This window comes from Ursus americanus, chromosome 18, assembly GCF_024610735.1.
Source record: "Ursus americanus isolate L20-20 chromosome 18, mUrsAme1.1.p, whole genome shotgun sequence".
NCBI classification, from domain to species: Eukaryota; Metazoa; Chordata; class Mammalia; order Carnivora; family Ursidae; genus Ursus; species Ursus americanus.
In genome coordinates this window covers 11,567,476-11,590,128 of record NC_142144.1, presented here as the reverse complement: position 1 = coordinate 11,590,128, position 22,653 = coordinate 11,567,476, and the positions used below count along the sequence as shown (strand labels likewise).

At 36.5% G+C, this 22,653-nt stretch overlaps 1 protein-coding gene across 5 annotated transcripts in view; it reads right to left on the bottom strand.

The window, feature by feature from the left end:
* Nucleotides 1-22,653, bottom strand: part of STRBP (spermatid perinuclear RNA binding protein) — a 94,999-nt gene that overhangs the window by 55,325 nt on the left and 17,021 nt on the right. For all 5 annotated transcript variants that reach the window (XR_015727311.1, XR_015727312.1, XM_087869388.1 and 2 more), the window contains exons 2-5: nucleotides 14,981-15,149; nucleotides 11,490-11,710; nucleotides 6,494-6,659; nucleotides 2,632-2,776 (exon numbers count right to left, since the gene is read on the bottom strand). Coding sequence is in view for 3 of the 5 variants with exons in the window: in XM_087869388.1 (XP_087725514.1) it covers nucleotides 2,632-2,776; nucleotides 6,494-6,659; nucleotides 11,490-11,710; nucleotides 14,981-14,983 (535 nt within the window). In the remaining 2 variants the exon portion in view is untranslated. The remainder of the gene's footprint in view (nucleotides 1-2,631; nucleotides 2,777-6,493; nucleotides 6,660-11,489; nucleotides 11,711-14,980; nucleotides 15,150-22,653) is intronic.

Below are 22,653 nucleotides of genomic sequence, written 5' to 3'. Positions count from 1 at the left end.
AGCATATGTGATGGGGAATGGTTATTCTACAAGGCCTTCAAGTAAAGGGTTAGAAGATGGCAAGAAGACTGACAGCATGGGAGGAATCTTACCTGTGAAAGAGTAAGCAATACCAAAGAGATTCACTATACACTTTGGCCACTGAAAATTTAAGTGGCAATCTGAATGAATAGTTAAGACCTATTTCTGCAGAGACAACCCTAAGGAGTTAAGTGTGATGTTCTCACCTGCCCCAGTCCTCTGTTTCTCCCTGCTTGCAACCACACTTTTTTCCCTTTTTTAGATTTTACCCAAATGTACAGCAAGTGACGAGAGGGGAAGAGAAAGATGTGAGTGTACAGATACTGTGAAAAGTTGGTTTGTTTTGTGGGAAGGGGAGCTGTTGAGATTCTATAGGAAAATGTTTCCTTAAAGAGAGTTACAATGCATATTTTTTTTTAAGCACTGAGAAAGAAAAGGAGTGGCGATTTTGAAAGGGGGAATATCTCCCAGTCTTAGAAATTCCTGGAAGCCAAATGAATCCTTTACATTCATCCCATGCAACTGAAAATAACTGCATCAAAGTAGGAGGCCCAGGTCTCAAATGTTCAGTTATGCTGGATCCTAAAAGTTGTCCAGGAAAATGCAAAACTGCATGCAGATCAAAAAGCATTTTGAAAAAGCCCGGGTAAGACAAAATGCACAAATTATAAGAGGTAACAGTGACTCAACCGGGCTGAGAGGTTAAGGACAATATTTGCAAAGCAAATCTTTCCGCCATTCAAAGGGGGAGGAAGTAATGTGTTTTACACATTAGCTCCAGGCAGATTCTTTCACCTTATCTGATCCCACACAATACAGTTAACATCAGCTGATCACAGACTCAGCTCAAAAAGAGGTCTTGGGATCCTTTAGTAACCCAAACACCCTCAACAGAGATGATTCTACAGTAACTAGTCTTCTAGTAAGGGTGCAGTACAGTAAGAATGTTTCCAGCTTCTGTGAACAGAAATTAAAGTTATAGAGGCAATAGACCAAGCTTAAGGGTATTACAGTAAACTATTACCTAATCCCACATAAGTATACAAAACTATGGCGGGGAAAAAAGAAGCCTGATGTTCCCTTAATATTTTCAAAGAAATAACTGAAGAGATGCCTACCACTACAAGCAGATATAGAATTAATCTAGTCTTTGGTGATTTCAGTCTTTTTCTCATCTCTCTATACTCAAATAATTGTTAATAATACCTATAATTACAACTATTCTTAGAAGTGGTTGGCTTTACACTAGAGGGTCAAGCAGAACACAGCTTACCAGAATTAACAGAATTATCTTGACACTTCAGAAATCATTTTATAGTTCTATAGTTAATGGTGAACTGTAAAGCTGTTAAAGAAATTAAGCTGCTTAGGATTGGTTCTTCAGAGGTATTAGAGATACTATATACAGAAAAGAAAAAAAAAAGTACTGGCAAAAACCCAATTACAGATTGGATGCACTTTGATTTTAAAACTTGACTCATAATGTGTCTACTTTTTATCTGTTGGGTATGGTATAGCTGATTTTACTTATCCCAAAAAACTGTTTTTAAAAGGAGTGTATCACTTTTACTTTAAGAGATTCTATGAGACATCCCTGTCAAAATTTTAAATTTCTAAATCCTAATATCACTAATGTGTCTTTTACTACACCTTTACCATCAATTTGACATAAATTAAGAAACTGACCAATATTTCTTACTGCACTGGTATTTCAGGTAGGGGAGAAAGCAACGGGACTTGCTAAATGTCTAGTGATGAAAAACAGCAAAAGGGAGTCCCCACTGGCCCAGATAAGCCACACTGCCTCTAAATTGTCATGACAGAGAAGGGCCAGTTGGTCAAAGGTCTGACACAGGACAAATATCACACGGCAAGTGTTTCTAGGGTTAGGACTGAGAGGCAGAAACAAGCTAACTTGACAGGATAAAAACATCAGATAAAGAAGTCTAGGCTCCATCGTTCTTTCTCAAAGCTGAATACAGATTGCTTACTCTACTTTTATAAGGAAGATACTGCCACACAAGAATTCTTTTTAACTTCAGAAAAAAGTTAGTTTAAGGCATAATTCCCACATATATCATATATGAAATGTTAACAGGATCACAAATCTCCTAGAAAAAAATTTACTAAAGATTAATTTTTAGAAAATAATCCCCCAATTTATATCTTATATTATAAAACATATTTACACATGGACAATTAGGTAAAGCATAAATCTTACAAAGTTGTAATAGTTATTAGAAGTCAACAGCAACGGGCAAATGAGTAACTTGAAACAGTGAGTAAATGTGAAAACAATATTGTTCTGAACCACATTTAATCCTAAAATCAGACTACATAGAATAGGTTGGCTGATCCCAATAACAATGTAATAACAAAGTAAAACAACACCGTACTAGTATAAAAATTAAAGCAACATGATAATCAACAGGTTTTTGAATTAACATATATTTCAAATGTATACATTTTTGCAAAATATGGCAATTATGTAGAAATAAAGCTTTTTATGCCAAAAACGAAGACAGTTATTTCTTAAATCCATTAAGCACACTTAACAGAGCATTCAAGAGAGGTCTTATGTGAACAAAACAAAAATATATACATGTGTACCTCCATCCTTCTTCTCCAATTCGTCCCTAATTAGAGGGGAAGTAAGTATCACCTTCAAAGTTAGCGTGGGCTCTTTTGTATTCCGAATTACAATAGAAGCCTCATCTACACATTGTTCCACTTGATATTTCTCTTCTGTGAGTTTCTGAAAGTCACCAACATTTCAAAAACACCCAATTAATTAGATTAAAATCTCAAAAAATGAATGCCCCTTAATTTTCAAATGTTATTAACTATTAGTAATACTGGGCTGAAAGAGTAAAGTCTTAAACTAGTTCTTCAGTTTAAGGATAATATTTCTCTCTTCTCCCAACTTACCACAACAGATCTTCCTTCTCCACACCTCAAAATGCAACCACAATGTCAACCATCTATACAATTATTAAACAATCTTTAAAACCATTCTTTCTAATATTTGAAAGTAAAATACCAACAGCATCATTATACGATAATGGGTAAAGTGCTGTTCTTAAAATTCTTACAGAAAACTACTGTAGAATAATAAATTGCTGAGAATGCTCTCTAAACCAAATCCTTTTTGACGGGACTGTTCTCAAAAGGAACTCCTACTTCTTAAGGACTTACAAATATAAGATTAATCAATTTTTATATAAGATTATGTACATTTTTAAAGAGAATCAAGTAAGAAAGAGTAAGAAAGGATCTCTGCACTGTTACTCACCAGCAAAAAAATTAGTATAAACAAGTAACTTCCTTTCCCAAAGGACAGGTAGGTCTCAGAGATCACTCCAATGAGACCTATCGTTATGGGACAAATCACCTGACATCCACAGGGAAACATACAGGGCTTTTTTTTTAGCATATAATTATACACATATAATTTAAGGGCCTTCCACAAAATAATCACCAATGAGAATCACATATTAAGTTATATTTAATATATTATTATACATTCAACATATAGTTTAATAAGTTACACAAGGTCTTTCTTATTGGTGAAATTTATATCCATAACCTGACATCAATAGCTGAATGGAAACACTACTAGGTCTTTGCGTATCAGTGTGCTTTAAAATAGCATTTTACCATTAAACATTCATATCAAAAAAGATGAATAGAAAATTCATTATCCTAATTTTGAATAAAGGAAACCAAGGAAGGGAAAGGCCACACAGTCACTGGAAAAACCAGAACTAGAATATAGAGAAAAAACAGAAACCTGTTTATACTGACACTATAATAACATTAAAGACATCCAGAAGAGAATTAGTCAAACTTAATTTTCAACTATGCATGCAGATCACCATGGTAAAAGTTTTGGGCTAAATAAAAGTGATTCCTGGTTTTGGTCACCCTTATCCCCTGCTCAAGGAAGTTCTAAAATCGACCTAGAAAAGAATACATAGAGAAAAGGTATGGTACAACCACAATTAATTAAGGTACTTAGATTACTAAAAGTTTTGCTATGGTAAGTGCTCGGGAAAGAGATTTTTAATTCACAAGAAAATAAGAGCGTATCATATCAGAAATTGGTTTTCCATACAAACACAAAGAAAACAAAAGGAAGGCAGGGAGTAAAGGTAGAAATCATGCTTAAAATGATTTTCTGAAATATGTTGTATGTATGTAGGCATATATGTGCACACGTATACAATTTAATCTGAGATGGGTATACAATTATGTCCCCATTTTACTTGGATACCTCTACCCAAACGCCTATAGTAACAGATCTAACCATCACACAAAGCAGCTGGTTTCAGGGCTGGATAACTCTATTGGCTATGATAAAGGGAAACACTTTTCTCTTAACGTCTACCACTGGTCTTAAGAGTTCAGGCCCCTTTTAACTTCTCTAAGAAGCCCTTCAAAGACCAAGAGATATGTGTCTTTTTTTGTCTTCTCTTGACTAAAAAGCCCCAGTCTGTTCAAATTTAAAATGGTTTACACAGATTGCACTTTCTTCTGGGTCCTTCCCTTGAACACTTACTTGGCTAGCTCGACAAGAACATTTAAAACTGTGGTGCCCAGAAGTAAAGACCCTCACTCACCGAGGAGACAAAATATGTAGAGTTTACACAGTTGTGATCTGCACAAAGAAAGCTCTATTAATGCAGACTGAAATTTGGCCCAATCTCCCATATCAATACTAGAGAAAGGTGACAGATTTTCAGAATAAGAACTTCAGTTATTTATAGCCCTGGTTCTCAACTCCTTTTCCACCCTGATATAGCTAAGGAATAGGACCACTCTCATAAGAAACAGGATTCACTACAGGGAGCAGAAACACTACAGGGTGAGATGGTGAAAAGCCTCCACGGATTATTACTTTATCCTAGATTTCAGAGTAACAGTGTTCACTGTACTAAAAGCAGGAATACAGATTACATTTTAAAACAATATAAAAAATAGAAATGAGGAATTTTATTAACATTCTAATAACAAAAAGTATAGCTAGCCGGAAACTTCCTGTTACTGAGCTCACTGTTTTTTAAAAGCTCTATTAGGTTGCCTGGGTGGCTCAGTCGGTTAAGCATCCAACTCTTGATTTCGGCTCAGGTCATGATCTCAGGGTCATGGCACTGACCCCCACATCGAGCCCTGCACTTAAGATTCTCTCCCTCACTCTCCCTCTACCCCCCAACCCATATTCCCCACCCCCCCACACTGTCTCTAAAAAAAAAAAAAGCTCTATTACCGTACTCCATATTGCTCACCACTCTCCCTCACCAAATCATAACAAAAGGACTTAAAATATTTTTTAGAAGAAATCAATTTAACCCTATGAAAGACCAAAAACATTTCTTCATAAGAACTGAAAATGGAAAAGCCAAATATATGTTTAGTCACTCAGAAAACCATATCTTGAGATCTAAGGCAAAATGAAAAAATGGTGCTCCAAAAATTAATATAGGGAAATATGTCAACAAGTAACACAAATTTGAGTATCAAGAATAATAGATAAAAAAGTCAGGAAGATGGTTTCGAAGATCAACTTGTAAGTGTGAAAGAAAAGCATCCAATAACAAAGCTAATAAAAAAAAATTTAGAATTCATATAACTTGGGGGGAAAAAAAACCTTTTTAGAAGAAATACAAATAAAGGAAACAAACTAAACAGAAGAGAGCATTCCACTCAAAGGACTTTGTGGGACTCTGAGGGCTGGTATCTATTTATGTGACATGGATACAAGGACTAACCAATATGAAATCATCAAAAAGCTATAATCGGATTACACCACAGACAACACATGTGAAACTGAAAGATGATCACAGCTTCCCAATTAGTAATACAGCTGGCCCTTGGAGCAGACTGGCAGAGCAGGTCCTAGGGCGGCCACAGCCCCAGACCAACCCATGTTCTTCAGCCCTGAAGAACCTTCCACCTTCACAGCATTCTCCAAAAAGCATGCCAACATCAAAATTTTCTAAAAGCATCCAATTGTAAAAAGGTTTGGAACAAGAAATTAATAGTGACTTTCTATTAACAGAATGAACAGTGACTGTCAAATTAACGGAGTTTTCGATTTTTATTATCACCTATGACCATCTCTAGTTGTATAGGCTCTTTTTGATCTTTTCTGCATTATACCAAACCTTCTAGGAAGTTTATAAAACTGAGAGACCTAGCCTGAAAAACAAGAAGCCTCTCAGCAAGATATATCTGAAAACTGAAAACTGTACCTTAAGAGCCATCTTAATCTAGTAAATATATCCTGAGCACTAATCATCAGAAGTTTGTTTTAAAATGTGAGGGATGAGTCACTGACCCAGAGTAGCAGTATTCCCTTTGTGTGCACCTACCCTTTACTATTACCAATTTCTTTTTATTAATTTCATCAAGGTTACTACCTATTTTCACCTTTTTACAAATTCTCCTAGAGGTGCAATTAAACTGTACTCACCTGAATCTGAATAGGAAGATTATCTTTGACTGTATTTAACAGGGTCTCTGTGGGTTTGTCTTTGCACATTAAAACCAGCTCCAAGTCCATATCATCTTTAATCAGCAAGCCTTTTGCAACCAGGCCAATCCTCATTACACCACACAATGTCCGACCACCTTGATCCCTAAAAATAAAAGTCTAAATGATTACTTTTACAACCTATTTCCCAAACTATAACTTAATCATCACTTGGCTTCCTGGATATCCATATGAACTGATAAGGAGTACATAAATCCAGACATCAAATATTAAGTCTCAAATTTAAGACTAATAAAGTATCTATCTTCCCCAAGGAATCAATAAAGAACATATTTCATACTACAAGTCTTTTAATTCTTTATTACACCTACAGTGCTTGTTAGGAAAGTCTATATGTACTATATCCCCTTTAACATTTTTAAAAATATTTTTAAACTTCCTCCTTTTATCTTTTTATTAGTAATTAAAGAAATTTGTGAGAAACCTGAACACCAAAGTATACTGAAAAAGAGATCAGGGTGGAAATCTAAAAGACCTGAACTCTACTCTTACTGGTGCCTGCTGGCTCATTACCCGTAACTGCAAAACAGCTGCTCCTCCCTTCTAGCTGTATCATTCCAGGAATCCACAAAAGTTTATGGGGAAAGCAGAACAATGTGATAAAACTAAAGAGCTGAGCAAAGAAGGAACAGACCAAAGATAATCTGCCAGTATATGCATTCTAAATCCAGTTGTGGCTAAAAGAACAAACATTCAAAGAACATCAAGTCATGAATAATAATAATGTTAACATCTACCCTTGATTTGAATACTAAAAATTTCTTATCGGTTCATTTCCCTTATCACAAGTGAAAATGTAACTTAATCTTAGCAGTCACTCAACAAGTAAGCAAGCATCTGAGTACAGGAAGTACACTAGAGGAGATCCAGCCTCTCCTGCTCCTAAGGCTCACAGTACAGTCAAGTACAAAAAGTAACCTGCTTAAAAGGGGAAGAGAAAAAGTAACATATGAGAACAAACTGCATGACACAAACTCCATTTAAACCTCACAACGAGGGCACCTGGGTGGCTCACTCAGTTAAATGTCTGCCTTCGGCTCAGGTCATGATCCTGGGGTCCTGGGATGGAGTCCAGCATTGGGCTCCCTGCTCAGCAAGGAGTCCGCTTCTACCTCTGCCCCTCCACCCCGCCTGCTCATGCGTGCCTGTGTTCTCTCTCAAAAGTATATAAAATCTTTTAAAAATTTTTAAAAATAACAAAATAAACCTCACTACAAGCTTGCAATTAAAAGACAAGGAATGTCAACCTCAGAAAAGCTAATTAATTGTTCAAGTTCACAGAGAGAGTAAAACACAAAGCCGGGATTCAAACTCAGGTTAGTGTGATCACAAAGATCAGGTTCTTTACATTATTACGGTTGCTTTCCAAGTTCGGGAGAAGGAGAGGTCAAAATTAGAGAGGTCAAGCAAGCAACTTCAAAGTCTGGCTTCAAAAGTCTTGATATGGTTAGAGAGAATAAAGGTCATTCTAGCTGGGATAAAGAATCAGCAGAGTGGAGAATGAACTAGAGAAAGGATAAGGGAGAGAAACATTGTGGCAGTAGAAACAAGACAGGAAGTTATAAATAATCCAGACTCTGGTTAAGCAGCTGGCACACCTTAGAAATTCAATAAACATTAAATCAATGAAAAACTATAAAGGGTGGTATAAGTATAGACAGAAGAAGGGTTTTAAAGCAAGTGACCCAAATAGGAAATTATCTGATATTAAGAAGAGAGTCTATCACCTTTGATTCTTTCTTCTTCTGTATCCCTGTCCTCTCACCTTCTCATTCTCGCAAATCTAGTAATAGATGATAAATCTCCCTCCACAATCACCTTCACCTTCGAACAAATGCCTTCAAACTAGTTTCTGTTCAGGCTCTTATTACGTCTCACCTAGACTACCTCAATAACCATCTCTTCATTGGCTTTAATGAGTAACTTCTGCCATTCCAACACTACCAGAATAATCTTCCAAAAGCACTGCATGGATGGCACTTTGCCTATTACTTTCCTGGTGTCCCACTGAACACTTAGGCACTTAGCATACAGGGAGGCAATTGAGAAGACAACATGACTTCGTTGTTCAAATTCGGGTTCTGCCACTCGCTATTGTGACACTGGGTAAATTACAAATTACCTGACTCTTTTGAGCTTACTTTCTCATTTGTAAAAAAGAAAGAAATACCTTTCTTACAAAGTGGTCCTAAGAATATCATGTAAGTAATGAACTTAGCGCAGATGCTGGCATACATTAATAGCCCAATGAACAATAGCTATTTATCCCCTAAGTGGTCCCTATGCTTTCTCATACCTAGAACTTTGCTGAGATTTATTTTTTCTTCCACTTTGAACTGCCTGCCAAAAGCCTTCCCATCCTCTGAGCTTACTGCAAATGCTACTTTCCTTCATAAAGTTTTTTCTGATTCCCAGAACCAGCATATAATCTCTCCCTGCTCTATACTTTCACATTTCAGTCACAGGAATTTGAGGCAAAGACGCTAAGAAAATTGGATCTGGAGTCCAATTTATGAATATGAATCCTACCCACCACACATACTCATTCACTGACCTAAAGCAAGTTAAAGTTTGTTAATGATTCTGAGTCACTCCTTTCATGTGCAAATTTGAAGCAGTAGAAATTTCATAGGTAAAATGGGGGCAGAGGAGGGAAATGATAACAACCTAGACTAGCAGGTTTGTTGTAAGATAATGTGAAAAATGGTCTGCCACAGTAAATGGCATTCAATAAATGATAACTATTATTAACGAGCCATTATTACTTATTAAATTCTATGTCACAATTAGGATATACTTGGTCTTATGGAGATGACAGCATGACTGAGCAGAAAAAAACTCCTACTTCAGTCCTGAATGTGAATAATGAATTTGAATATAGCAAACCCTAGTATTCCTAATAATACAAATAGTGGGAACTTTCTTTGACTTTTGAGTCAGTTTGTAAAAAGGTAAAATAAGAGCACATGGGTAAAAGCTGCCTATCAGTGCCTGGCAATAGAAGGTGCTTAATAAATAGAAGCTAGCCTTCACCCATCTCGGTGCCCTCTGTAGTACTTAGCATAGATCAGGAGCTCAACCCATGTCTATTACTGGAAAACAGCTCTGTTCTTGGAAGATGTGCCTGCCTTGGTTTTATACAAAATAAGGAACCAAACATTCTGCCCTCCTTGAGTTCCAATACATGGGAGGAATCAAGACAAATGCTCCACCTGGGACTGTTCACAAAGATGGTCTAGAGCACCCACACACAGAGCTATATTTGCAAGTCCAAATGAAAGTGTGGAGCACATTATCTTTTAAAAACCTTTAAAATACAGTGACCTGATCCAGTTAAGCAAAAGTTTGCTGGAGCACTTTTCAAAAGTCCGCTCAGCCTTAAAAACAAACAATAGAAGAAGTATTAAGAAGGCCTGAATTCCAACGATAAATGAAATTCCACTTAAAAATGGTAAGTTTTATGTTATACATATTTCATCAAAATTTTTTAAAAAGTTTTTGAAAGGGGGGCGCCTGGGTAGCGCAGTCGTTGGGCACCTGCCTTCGGCTCAGGGCGTGATCCCGGCGTTCCGGGATCGAGCCCCACATCGGGCTCCTTGGCTGGGAGCCTGCTTCTTCCTCTCCCACTCCCCCTGCTGTGTTCCCTCTCTCGCTGGCTGTCTCTCTGTCACATAAATAAATAAAATCTTTAAAAAAAAAAAAAAGTTTTTGAAAGGGCATAAACACGTTCCAAAGTACAATTTAAATATGGAGTGCACAACTATTTAACTTGCACAAGGACTGGGATATATAGAACTAGATTACTGGATATTACTACTAATTAACATAAACCTCAAAATTTGACAGGTATCTATTTTAAAGCCACCATATGCAAGAAAACCTGAATTATCGCCAAGAACCTCCAAGCTGACAAAGCTGGAACTATATACAATGTAGATATCACCTGTAAACAGTTAACAAATTCAAGGAATTATGTTCTTCATCTGAAAACTAATACTGATTATCTTGCCTCTAAAAAGTTACACTATCTCTCAGTGAAGAAAATCAATTCATCAATACTTCCCCACTAATTCTTTATCTATTTATCACATTTAGAATTGAAAGTTGGAAAAAAATTCTGTAACCTCTATCTTTAATTTGTAAGTTCTAGCCAAAATAATCCTCTTAGTCCTATATAAATAGAATATAATCAAATGAGCTTCTTTCAAAGTAAATCATACTTATTCCAATTATGGTGACATTGCTCAAAACAGTAAGCTTAGTATGGCATACAGAGTTTCATGATCTAACTCCAGTTATCATGAAGCTGCAACTCACTCATCTCTTACTATTGTTACAGCACTGAGAATACTCTGCTATAATTGCTGAAGGGTTTGGCTCCTGTTAGTCCTTCATTCATTCCACAAATATCCAATGAGCCTTTACTACATGCCAGACAATGCTGAATTCTGGGAATCAACAAGGTAGATATGGTCAAAAATACATTTAGAACACATTTTCCTGCACTCTTTCTTCTCCACCAGGATTTTTAAATACCTAAAAAAAAATGACATTTTATCATTTCCACAGAGACCAAAAAACACTACTATTTATTTCTGAATTTAGAAGGCTGAACCAACACATGAAAAAAGTGACATTTCATAATCTCCAAAAATGACAATTTGAAAGGTCTTGGTGCACTCTCAAAAGGCATCCTGAACAAGTTCATCTTCTTTCCCTGGCTCTAATTATTATTCCTTTCTTGCCTTCCTTTCAAATGTAACTCGGAAAAATTCCACAAATTTACTTCCTTGTTTACATCATGTAAATGAGAAAACCTAAAGAACACCATATACCAAATGAAACCCAGTGGGACAGGGCTCTGAGTTTTTCTGGGCACTGCAGTAAAGCGCCACAAAGCTCAGGCCACACTCACTTGGAATAGGCGTCTGCGGCCTCATCCTTCTTCACGTCTGCCTCACCCTCTGTTTTTGTGCCTTTATTTGTTTCATCAAGCCAATCCGAGACATGTTTAAGAGCACATTCAACAGTAGACACCATATTCTGAACAGCTTCGAGTTCCTCTGGAGATGGATAGATTGTTGAATGTTTCACCATAACATGGCGATCATCATTGGCAAAAGATCTAATAGATCTCTGTCAGAAGAAAGAAAACAATTACTTCAATAAAAGTAATGCTACCTGAAAAGTATGATATACAAATATATTAAAAAACAAACAAACAAATATATTTAAGTCAAGTCAGAGCATTGTCAAACCACTGTGAAACAATTAATGTTGAGACAATAAAAAATTGCACAGAATAGAAAGTAAACCTCATTCTACTGAACTCCACACTAGAAAATTAGGTATCTTTCATTCATGATTTGGTAAGATTCACCCAGGTCACTCCTGGTATCATGTACTTGCTACCTTTTAGCTGAATCTAGTATTCTGAATACCACTTCAAAAAAGGTCATCTGTATCACAAATCATCGGCAAGAAACAGATACTTCCTAGCTTTGACAAAGTATCTAGAAATGCATGATGGTGACTCATGATACCCAGTCACTCCTTTCAAACTGTTGAAGACTTCTGCACCTTGAAAAATTGAGATTTCTTAATACAGTAATAATATAAAATACAAAGGTATGTGTCAACACTATAGAAAAACTATGGATCACAGCAGAACTCTATGTACCATTTGGCATTCAAACCCTTGGTGCAAGGCCTTAATTTTTAAAATGGATTAGCAGAAGACATTCCGAACTCCAAAATGGGGAAAATACATACTACAAAAGAATCAACTTCCCAAAGTAATTTACAAATGTATTATATTCTCAATCAAAATCCCCTCAAGATAGCTTTACTTAATACTCAACAAAAATCATTTTAAGGCTCATTTGGAGAAAAAAAAAATCAATGAAAGTATCAAGAAATATTCTACAAAGATGGATGAGTGGTACCATTACACTAAAACAAAATATCAAAAATTTAAAAAGCAATAATTAAAATGACACGCTGGCCCAGAAATCAGTGGAGCAGATTAGAGCCTAGAAATAGAATGAATTTCATGAAAATTTAATAGAGTAGATCCTTCACACTCATGAGTCACATTTCCAAAAACTTTTGAATATTTCCAATTTTACAAATACCATGAAGAACTTGTACCAGTACACTGCAAATGAACAGGGATAAGTTGGTGAGTTTCCATAAAGCCCAAAGTATTCCATTTAAAGGGTGGCTACAGTGTCTTTACTTATATGAACTTATATGCTAGTAGATGGTAAATATTTTGTTCTAAAGTCTACCACAAACTAAAATATTCTCAATTCTTGATCAGTCCTCTTTTGTTGTTTCTGTTTGAATATTAATGTTTAAAAATCATACTAATTTGGACACTAGTAAATTAATACTACAGTATTACTATCACCTATAAAATGAAGCAAACTATAATGAAAAAGGTAAGTAAACCCTTGAAACCTTCAATTATTACATAATAAAAGGACTAAAATCAATCACAAAGCTTTCCTTTTTTCTAGATAAAAGCCTTTTCTGTCTAGATTTCTTCCTTGCTCGCAGTCCACAATCAGTTTTCTAACTGGAGTCTTTTGCCACAAAGAAACAAACTTTTTAATCACTTCTTGAAATTTACTCACATATCCCAAAATAAGGAACAAGAAAAGAAAAAAGCCATAGAGCAAACTGGAAATGCCAGGCTGTTCTAGGGATAAATTATTAAATTACTTGACTTGCTCTTTAGAGAAGAAGAAATTTACTTACTTTTTAGTTCTGGATGGTGGAGGAAAAAGTGCTAACTTGGGATCTTCTCTGTCATTTAGTTTTATGGTGAGTTGCTAAGTTAGTTAGTTAGCTAAATTACTCAGTCCTGCACACTGGCCTTACCTTAACAAAATGACATATTGCTACATACCACAAACCTTTGGTGTTTCTCTCACAAATAACAGACTGCCAATGTTAAATCCAAGAATGTTAAATCCAAGACTCTACTGTTTGTGACAGGACAAGCATCATGAAACAATGGTGAAAGGAAGAATAAGCAGTATTACAAAAAAAAGAAAAAAGAAAAAAAATTGGGGAGGGCTATCTTATTTAGCCCAAGGTCCAAATGGATTTATTTAAAGATTTTAAAAATTAAATTAGAAATAACTATGCAGAAACAGAAAGTTATCATTCAAATCTAAGATCTAAGAAGTAAAGCAACAGGAGAAATTGGAAAATATCTACCAACGAATTAAATTATGTAAACACAAAATTATGTAAACACCAGAAAATCTAAGCTAAATTTAAAATGAATAAATTAGGAAAGGAATTTTTATCAACTATAACAAATATTAAAAAGCATTTAAATTGTAAGAAAATCAAGACTATAATAAATAAATAAGTTGAAGAGGCATATAATTCATATTCGAGGAAACACAAGTCACAGTGTCCTTTCTTACACCTCACAGAAAACTAAATGACAGGAAAAAAGTTCCAAGTTAACGAACATTTTTCCCCACCATCCAGAACGAAAATATTTGCAGAATTTCTTCTCTAAGAGCAAGTCAACTAAGTTATAATCCCTAGAACAAATTTTTTAAGAAATCAACTAACACTTAAATACCATCAGACTTGCTAAACAACATATTTCAAACATACTGATGATTAATATTTTTGTGCTTTTTCTCCCACTTATAACATCTTTTTTAAGCCTTTTCTCACTTATACTTAGGGAAAAATTCACACAACACCCTCCAGAACCAAAATACTAGAAGAAAAAAATCAACACATTTTACCAACTGAAACACTAGGCACCAGAGATTATGATCTCATCTAACATCTCATCCAATTTGAGTATGAACTTTCCAAAAAAAAAAACAAGATTTCCTTGAGGTTCGGTTCAGTGCCCCTAGTACACTGAACACTTGACCCTGTTATTTTGAAACCATGTGGAAAAAGGTAACTTTTTGAGTTCAATACTCAAACATTTCATAAACTTCTATACCATTCACATCACTCAATAAAGGATTGGTTCAAAATTTTAATTTCCATTGAAAAAAACTGAACTTCAAGTAGAAGACTAGAGAAAAATTACATAATTTCAAGTTCAAGGTCACCTAAGACATCCTTGTATCAGTTTGCTAATGCCAGTTTTATTAAAAAATATTATTTACGAGCCTTCCCTCCTTTGTATTTAATAATTTATGGCCTGAGGGCTCATGGGGCTCCATCTTGTGGTTTAAAGGGCTCATAATAAATCTGAACTCATCGGCTCTGCTTAAATAGTAGAGTGCCATCTTTATCTGATACACTAGAGCCAAAAATTAACACCATTGTCTTTCACTTGCCCTCACTATTAACATTTCTAATTTTAAACTACTAGAATCTTTTATAACTAATTAAGGAAACACAAATAATACCTACCATGGTTTTCTATAGTGTTTTAGCTTCTTTTTCCAATCCTTTCCCCACTTTCTTGTCGTCTTCACTAGACACTGTTTTTTGTGACAGTACCTCCTCATAAGCCTGAGTCCCCTGACAACTCAGAGTCAATATAGCAAAGATGTTTGAAGACTTATTCTCTGGAATACACCTGCAAGAGAAAAAAGAAGAACAGCTTTTCAAAAATGATTATTTACAATTAGTTTCATATTGAGTGTGGAGCCCATAAACATGTTATTGACTAAAAAGAAATAATCTTTATAGAGGAAAAGACCTCATTTCAAACAAAAAGCTAGTGTATCTTCTGAAGGCCTGGGGCCAAGAGCCTAAGTGATAAGGCCAAAAAATAACACTCCTTGTAGTCACAATGTGGCTGCTGGCTGACTTGCACTCAAAGAGATAGAGACACAGATTCAGTAAAGAAGTGCTACTACCTGAAAAAGTGATACTACTATCTGTGGCAACACTGCAATTAACCACGAGATTTTCGATTTTCAATTAGAAATTGGCATTAGCCAGACCTATCCAAAAAGTAGATAATATACCTGAAAACATACCACCATTGATTTGAGACCGTGAAGCTTTTCCATTTGATATTGCCAGTACATGCTGGCACAATGTTTCTTCTTTAATTATTTTCAGGCCTAAAATTCAGAATGCTTTTTTGGTTCTGTTCCCCTAACTATTGAGAGACCCTGCCTCCTGACTTCAACTTACATGTGCTACTATGACAAACACCTAAATATTCACTAGATCCTGACTTCATTACCTATGGATGACTCTCACCAAATATCCCACTGCATATTTCTGCCCTGAGGCCTAATCACTATTCTATTACCCCTTTGCTCCATCTTTATGAGATTTTATTCCAGGTAGGGTAAAAGTAAACTCTTCTGAGCACTGATGAAATCCTTATAAAATTATAAGCCAAGATGTTAAAAAAAAAAAAAAAACTAGAAAGCAACCATCAAACAAGAATACATGCTTAGCTGGGTGGATATCAGAAGTTATTTACACACCACAGATATATAAACTCACAAAAAAATAGCTCCCTCTTCATCTCAGTATCTTTCCTTTAAATAAGGAAACCCCCTATACTTTTGTCTGTAAGTTTCCTAATACTATCAGTTGCTCTCTTAAAGAGAAAAAAAAATCCTTGGGGCGCCTGGGTGGCACAGTCAGTTAAGCATCTGACTCTTGGTTTCCACCAAGGTCATGACCTCAGGGTTGTTAGATCGGAAGCCCCACATCAGGCTCCACGCTCAGCACAGAGTCTGCTTAAGACTCTCCCTTCTCCCTGTGCCCCTCCCCCTCTCCACTCACACGCACTCTCTCAAATTAATAAATCTAAAAAAAAATTTTTAAATTCTTTTTGAGTTTTTGAAACCAAAAAACTTACATTTAATGTTCCCCAATACCGCACATGAAAAAAAAGAGCCACAAATGATACTCAGCTATGACCTACATGCAAAACTATTCATATCCTGTCACCAACTTCCCTGACTCTACAAAATCCACCTGAAATAAGCTAGTGAAACTTGATTTTAAAAAAAATAATAATAATCACAAAACTGAAGTAATCAGACTTACTTTAGTACACATATCACACGAAGGTAGGATGGAAACACACACATGCTGCAATTCATAGAGTCGTTTCATACAACAAAGTTAAGAAACACTCTAAAACATGATCCCATGGTAAGACCCATCTCAAAGATCCTCTTGTATAAAGATGGTACTACACAAAGAAGTCTTCAGCATTTCCCATTCCCAACCCCACTTCACCATTCTACGGGATTCAGCCATTCAGTATTTAGCTGTGAATCCTGCAGCCAAAAAAGACTGTTACGTGTTCATTTGAGAACTGACAGCAAAGTTCATGTGCTTCAGTTTGTAAATAGGTAAAGTCAAAAATTCAACCATATCAAGAAAGTAAAGTGAAAGAAGGGAAGAGGGGGCACCTGGGTGGCTTAGTCAGTTAAGTGTCTGCCTTTGGCTCAGGTCATGATCCCACGGTCCTGGGATCCAGCCCCACATCAGGCAAGGAGTCTGCTTTTCCCTTTCTGCCCCCCTCCACCTGCCCTGCCTTGTGCTCTCTCTCTCTCTCAAATAAAATAAATAAAATTTTAAAAAAAGAAAAAGAAAGAAAGCAGGGAAGAAGCTAAGAAAAAAGCTGCTGTAGTGGAGAAATTATGGATCACCAATATCAAAATACAGCATTCTTCAGTCATTTAGCATAGAAAGTAACCACTCTATGCATAAATCAAGCAGCTCTGGGAACTTCAGGGTTTTATAGCATAGTGCCATAACTCATGATAAAAGCAGTGTATCTCAAAATCACATTGTTGGTGCTATAAAAGCAACTTAGAAATCTGCTGGCCCAACTCCACCCACCCTTCAGTTTACAAATGAACTAAAGAGACACGGAAGTCACACAACTAACTAATCCAGGGACGACTCAGGCCTCTTGATCCAGAGCCTAAGTCACAGCCCAATGCTTTTTCCCTACTAACCTGATTGAGGAAAAATATATATATAAATATATATATATATATTTAAATTATATTTGGTAAACTGTAAGCAGATAGGGAGAAAATGCAACACATTTTTAAAGAGCTCTTTAAAAAAAAAGAAAAGAAAAAAAAAAACACATTAACAGTGGATAAAATTCTGGCCTTGAAATAAAACTCAACTTTGCCATTTAATAGCCAGGTGACTTTAGAAAGTTATAAAGACTCAGATAATCATTTAATGTCTTTGGTTCTCAGTTTCTTTTATCTATGAAATGAAGAAATATTCCACTACTAATTAATAGCTAACATTTATGTAACTCATATTCTGTACCAGGCACTGTTCTAAAAGCTTTTCATACATTAACTCATTTAATCCTCACAATTTCAATTACAATCTCCATTCAACACATAAGGAAACTAGAGCATAAAGAGGTAATATAGCCTAATTAAAAACACAAGGCAAAAGTAGACAGTAAAGCCAAGATTCAAACCTAGACAATGTCTTTCAATGATATTTTCGCTCTAAAGGCACTTACACTTACATTAGGGGATAAACTTTAGCAATTTCAAAAAATATGACTTTGTAAATTACACAGGTTTTAAAGCCCAACAGGCCTAGATTCAAGCACCAGCCTTGCCACTTCATTTCTCCGAGTCAGAGCTTTTTCATCTGTGCAATAGGGTAAACAGTATCTACTTCAAACTAAATGAAAAATTTCTTCCAAAAAGTATACACTCAATAAATGGCTTCAGAAGGGGAAAAAACCCTCAAATATCAAACCCTCAAATATCAAACAAAATGTGTTTATACATCAGATATGTGTACCTTTAAAAACAGAGCCTAGGAAAATATTAGGTGTGCTCTACTTATTAATAAATAAGAATAGCTTTGTGCAACAGGTAGAATGTAGGCATGTAGGTGAATGTGTATCACTTTTTTTAATCAAGCACTGTTTTTTCAATTAATGGATTTTTTTAAAGATTTTATTTATTTTTGAGAGTGAGTGAGTACAGGAGCACAAGCAGGGGGAGAGGCAGAGGGAGACGCAGACTCCCCCCACCCCCAGCAGGGAGCCCAATGCGGAACTGGATCCCAGGACCCTGGGATCATGACCTGAGACGAAGGCAGATGCTTAACCGACTGAGCCACCCAGGCGCCCCCAATTAATGGATTTTTTTAAAGTTTTATGTTTATAGAAAAATTGAGTGGAAAGTAGAGAAAATCCATATACGCCTTCTCCCTATCACACAGATTCCCCTACTATTAACATCTTACATCAATGTGGTACATTGTTACAACTGACGAAGCACCAATGTTTATACAATATTATTAACTAAAGTCCACAGTTTACATTAGGGTTCTGTGTTGTGCATTCTACAAGTTTTGACAAATGTATAATGACATGCATCCACCATTACAGAATCATGCAGGACAGTTTCACTACCCTAAAAATCCCATGCTCCACCTACCCAACCCTCCCTCTTCCAAATGTCATACAGTTAAAATCATACAGTATATAGTCTTTCAGATTGGCCTTTTTCATTTAGAATTATGCATTTAAGATTCTTCCATGACAATTCTTTTTATCACTGAATAGTATTCCAATACCTGGATGCACCACAGTTTATTCATTCACCTACTTTAAGATATCCTGGTTGCTTCCTAGTTCTAGCAATTATGAACAAAGCTGCTGTATTCACGTGCAGGTTTTTGTGCGGACATAGGTTTTCAACCTATTTGAGTAAATACCAAGGAGCATGATAATGGGATCATATGGTAAGACAATGTTTAATTTAGCTTTGTAAGACACTTCAAGGGGTACCTGGGTGGCTCAGTCAGTTGGGTGTCTGCCTTTGGCTCAGGTTGTGGTCTCGGGGTCCTGGGATCAGGCCCTGACCTGCTCAGTGGGGAGTCTGCTTCTCCCCCTCTGCCCCTCCCCCCATCCACACTCGCTCCTCTCTCTCTCTCTCAAATAAATAAATAAAGGAAGGAAGGAAGGAAGGAAGGAAGGAAGGAAGGAAGGAAGGAAGGAAGGAAGGAAGGGAGGATGGAAGGGAGGGAGGGAGGGAGGGAGGGAGGGAGGGAGGGAGGGAGGAAGGGACGGACTTCCAACCTCCCTCATCCAGTATGGCTGTACCATTTTACATTCCCACCAGCAATAAATGAGAGTTCCTGTTGGTCCATTTCGTCAGTATTTGGTGTTGTCAAGATTTTGGACTTGAGCCATTCCAATAGGTGTGTAGTGGTATCTCACTTTTGCTTAATTTGGAATTCCCTGATGACATATGATGTTGCGTATCTTTTCATGTGATTATTTGCCATCTGTACATCACCTTCGTGAGGTGTCTGTTCAGATCTACCTAATTTTTAATGGGGTTGTCTGTTTTCTTGGTGTTTAGTTTTAAGAGTTCTTATATATTCTGGATAGCAATCCTTTGTCAGATATGTGTTTTGCAAAGATTCTCACTTTGTGACTTGTCTTTTCATCCTCTTTTTTTTTTTTTTTTAAGATTTTATTTATTTATTTGACAGAGAGAGACAGGCAGTGAGAGAGGGGACACAAGCCAGGGGAGTGGGAGAGGAAGAAGCAGTCTCCTAGCGGAGGAGCCTGATGTGGGGCTCGATCCCATAACGCCATGATCACGCCCTGAGCCGAAGGCAGACACTTAACGACTGCGCCACCCAGGCACCCCTGTCTTTTCATCCTCTTAACAGTGTCTTTCATTGAGCATAAGTTTTTAGTTGTATGAAGTCCAGCTCATCAACTTTTTCTTTCACGGTCACCCTCTTGGTGGTGCTCTCTCTTTTTTAACTGACCTTTAAAGGTGAAAGGCTTTCTATGTCAGGCTACCCAGCCCACAAAGCTAGGTTTTTATATGTACGAATATTAGACCCTTTTCCTACAAGCAAACCTCAAAACTGAAGAATGACTATCTCTCTATATTTAAACTACAAAACTTAGCCAAATATTTAGGCATTTTTCTGAAAAGCAATTAAGAGAAAATACTAAATATTAAGGCAAATAATTATTGCAGTATACTTACTTTCTTAAGAAATTCCAAGTAATGTCTTGCAAACAGTATGACACTGAAATCCAGGAAATTACTTATTACTCTCAAAATCATAGCTGAGTAGAAAACTTTTTGTTATTTGTTAATACTAATACATGCAACCTCTCCAAAAGAAGCTATGTATAAATAAAATATCTGGGTTCTATTTCTCCATTATGAAACAATCACATGTCCACTATATTAAAAATGGGCAAGATAAAATTAGAAAAAGACCTCACTGATACTCCAAGAATATCATTTTAAGATAAATTATATGAGATTTATGAGCAAATATATATTAACTGTCTATTGTGTACCTGGCACTATTCTTGGTAGTACAGGGAATACAACAGGGGATGAATCAACTCAGACACACAAAGAACACTCTTCCCCCAAATCCCTTCAAATAAACTTTCTCTACATGGTATCATTGAGTTTGTGTATAATATCCACATGAACACTGACTTTCAGTATTTTCCTCTGGAAATTTCCTTTCATTTTCTACATAAAGAAGGGACATAGGGGAAAGCTAAACTGAAAAACCTATAAATCACATATGCCTACTCCAAAAATCTAGCTATTCATCCCTACCCCAAACACCCAGAATGATGGAAAAGCTCAATCTCTCCATATCATTTGAAGCCTTCTAATACTGGGATCGGGTCAAAAGGTCCTTTATCAATTAACAGTTAAACAAGAGTGGTATACCCATGGCTACAATCCTAACATAGAATGGGCTATAGGAGCCAGCTAAGTTGAGCCAGAACACTTTCTGAATACTTACTGATTGTCCCTGAGCAAGATGGAAAAGATGTTAGCAAGAAACCAGCCGAAGGAAGTGGTAATAGGAAAATGTACCTCCTCACTGAAATAAACGGACACCAGTCCTTCCCAATCCTTGACAGAATAGTTACGTGACAGAAATACCACCCAGTTCGATGGCCCATTTGGTGAAAGAACCAATAATTCAATGTATCTCAACAAGTTTTTATTGAGCACCTATAATATGCCAGCCACAATTCTAGGCACTTAGGATGCATGAGTGAACAAGACAGACAAAAATCCCTGCCTTTGTTGTTTAAGAGCAGAGAGGGAAAAACAACAAAGCCATAAATGCAAAAATAAGTAAATTAAACAGTATGTTAGAACGTGTGAAGTGATAGGGAAAAGAGAAGAGGGGCAGTGAGGCAGTACCAGGAGGGGAATGCAATTTTACACAGATGGTCAGCCCTTACTGAGAAGGTGACACCCAAGCAAAGAACTGATGAGGTAAGGGAGTCAGATATCTGTGGAATGAGCATTCCTGGCAGGGGAAGGAGGAATGTGCTTGGTGAGGTGGAGGAACAAGGAGGCCAGTGTGGCTGGATGGCTAGAGAAGGGTGAGTACAGGGAGAAAAGGTCAGCAAGTACAGAGGGGTGACAGTGAAGGACCAGATCACTAAGGGCAGAGGTTGGTAAATTTTTTCTTTAAATGACCAGATATTAAATAGCTTAGGCTTTTCGAGCTATGAGGACTTTACTACTCAACTCTGCCTTTACTGTACAAATGTAGCCATAGACAAGATGTGAACAAATGGGAGTGGCTGTGTCCCAATAAAACTTTATTTACAGGCACAGAAATCTTGATTTCATATAATGTTCACATCACAATATATCAATTTTTAATTTTTTTAACCATTTTAAAATATAAAAACCACTCTTAGCCTGCAGGTGATACAAAAACAGTGGGCCAAATTTGGTCCATGGACCAAAGTGTGTCAGCTCCTAATACTGGGGATCCTTCCAGTCACTTTAAAGACTGGCTTTCACGCTGAGTGAGATGGGAAGCCCTTACAAGGTTTTAAGCAGAGAAGGGATAATATCGGACTCATATCTTTAAAAGGTCACTATGATTGCCATGTTGAAATACATAATAGGGAAGGCAAGAGTGGAAGGAAGGAGACCACTGGGAGGTTTAGTGATCAGATTTTGCATATATTCTGAAAGTAAAGATGACAGGATTTCCTAACAAACTGAATGAGTATGAGGGAACTGGAAGCATCAGGATTAACTTCAAAGTTTTTGGTCTGAGCAGATGAGTTACGTAAGGTA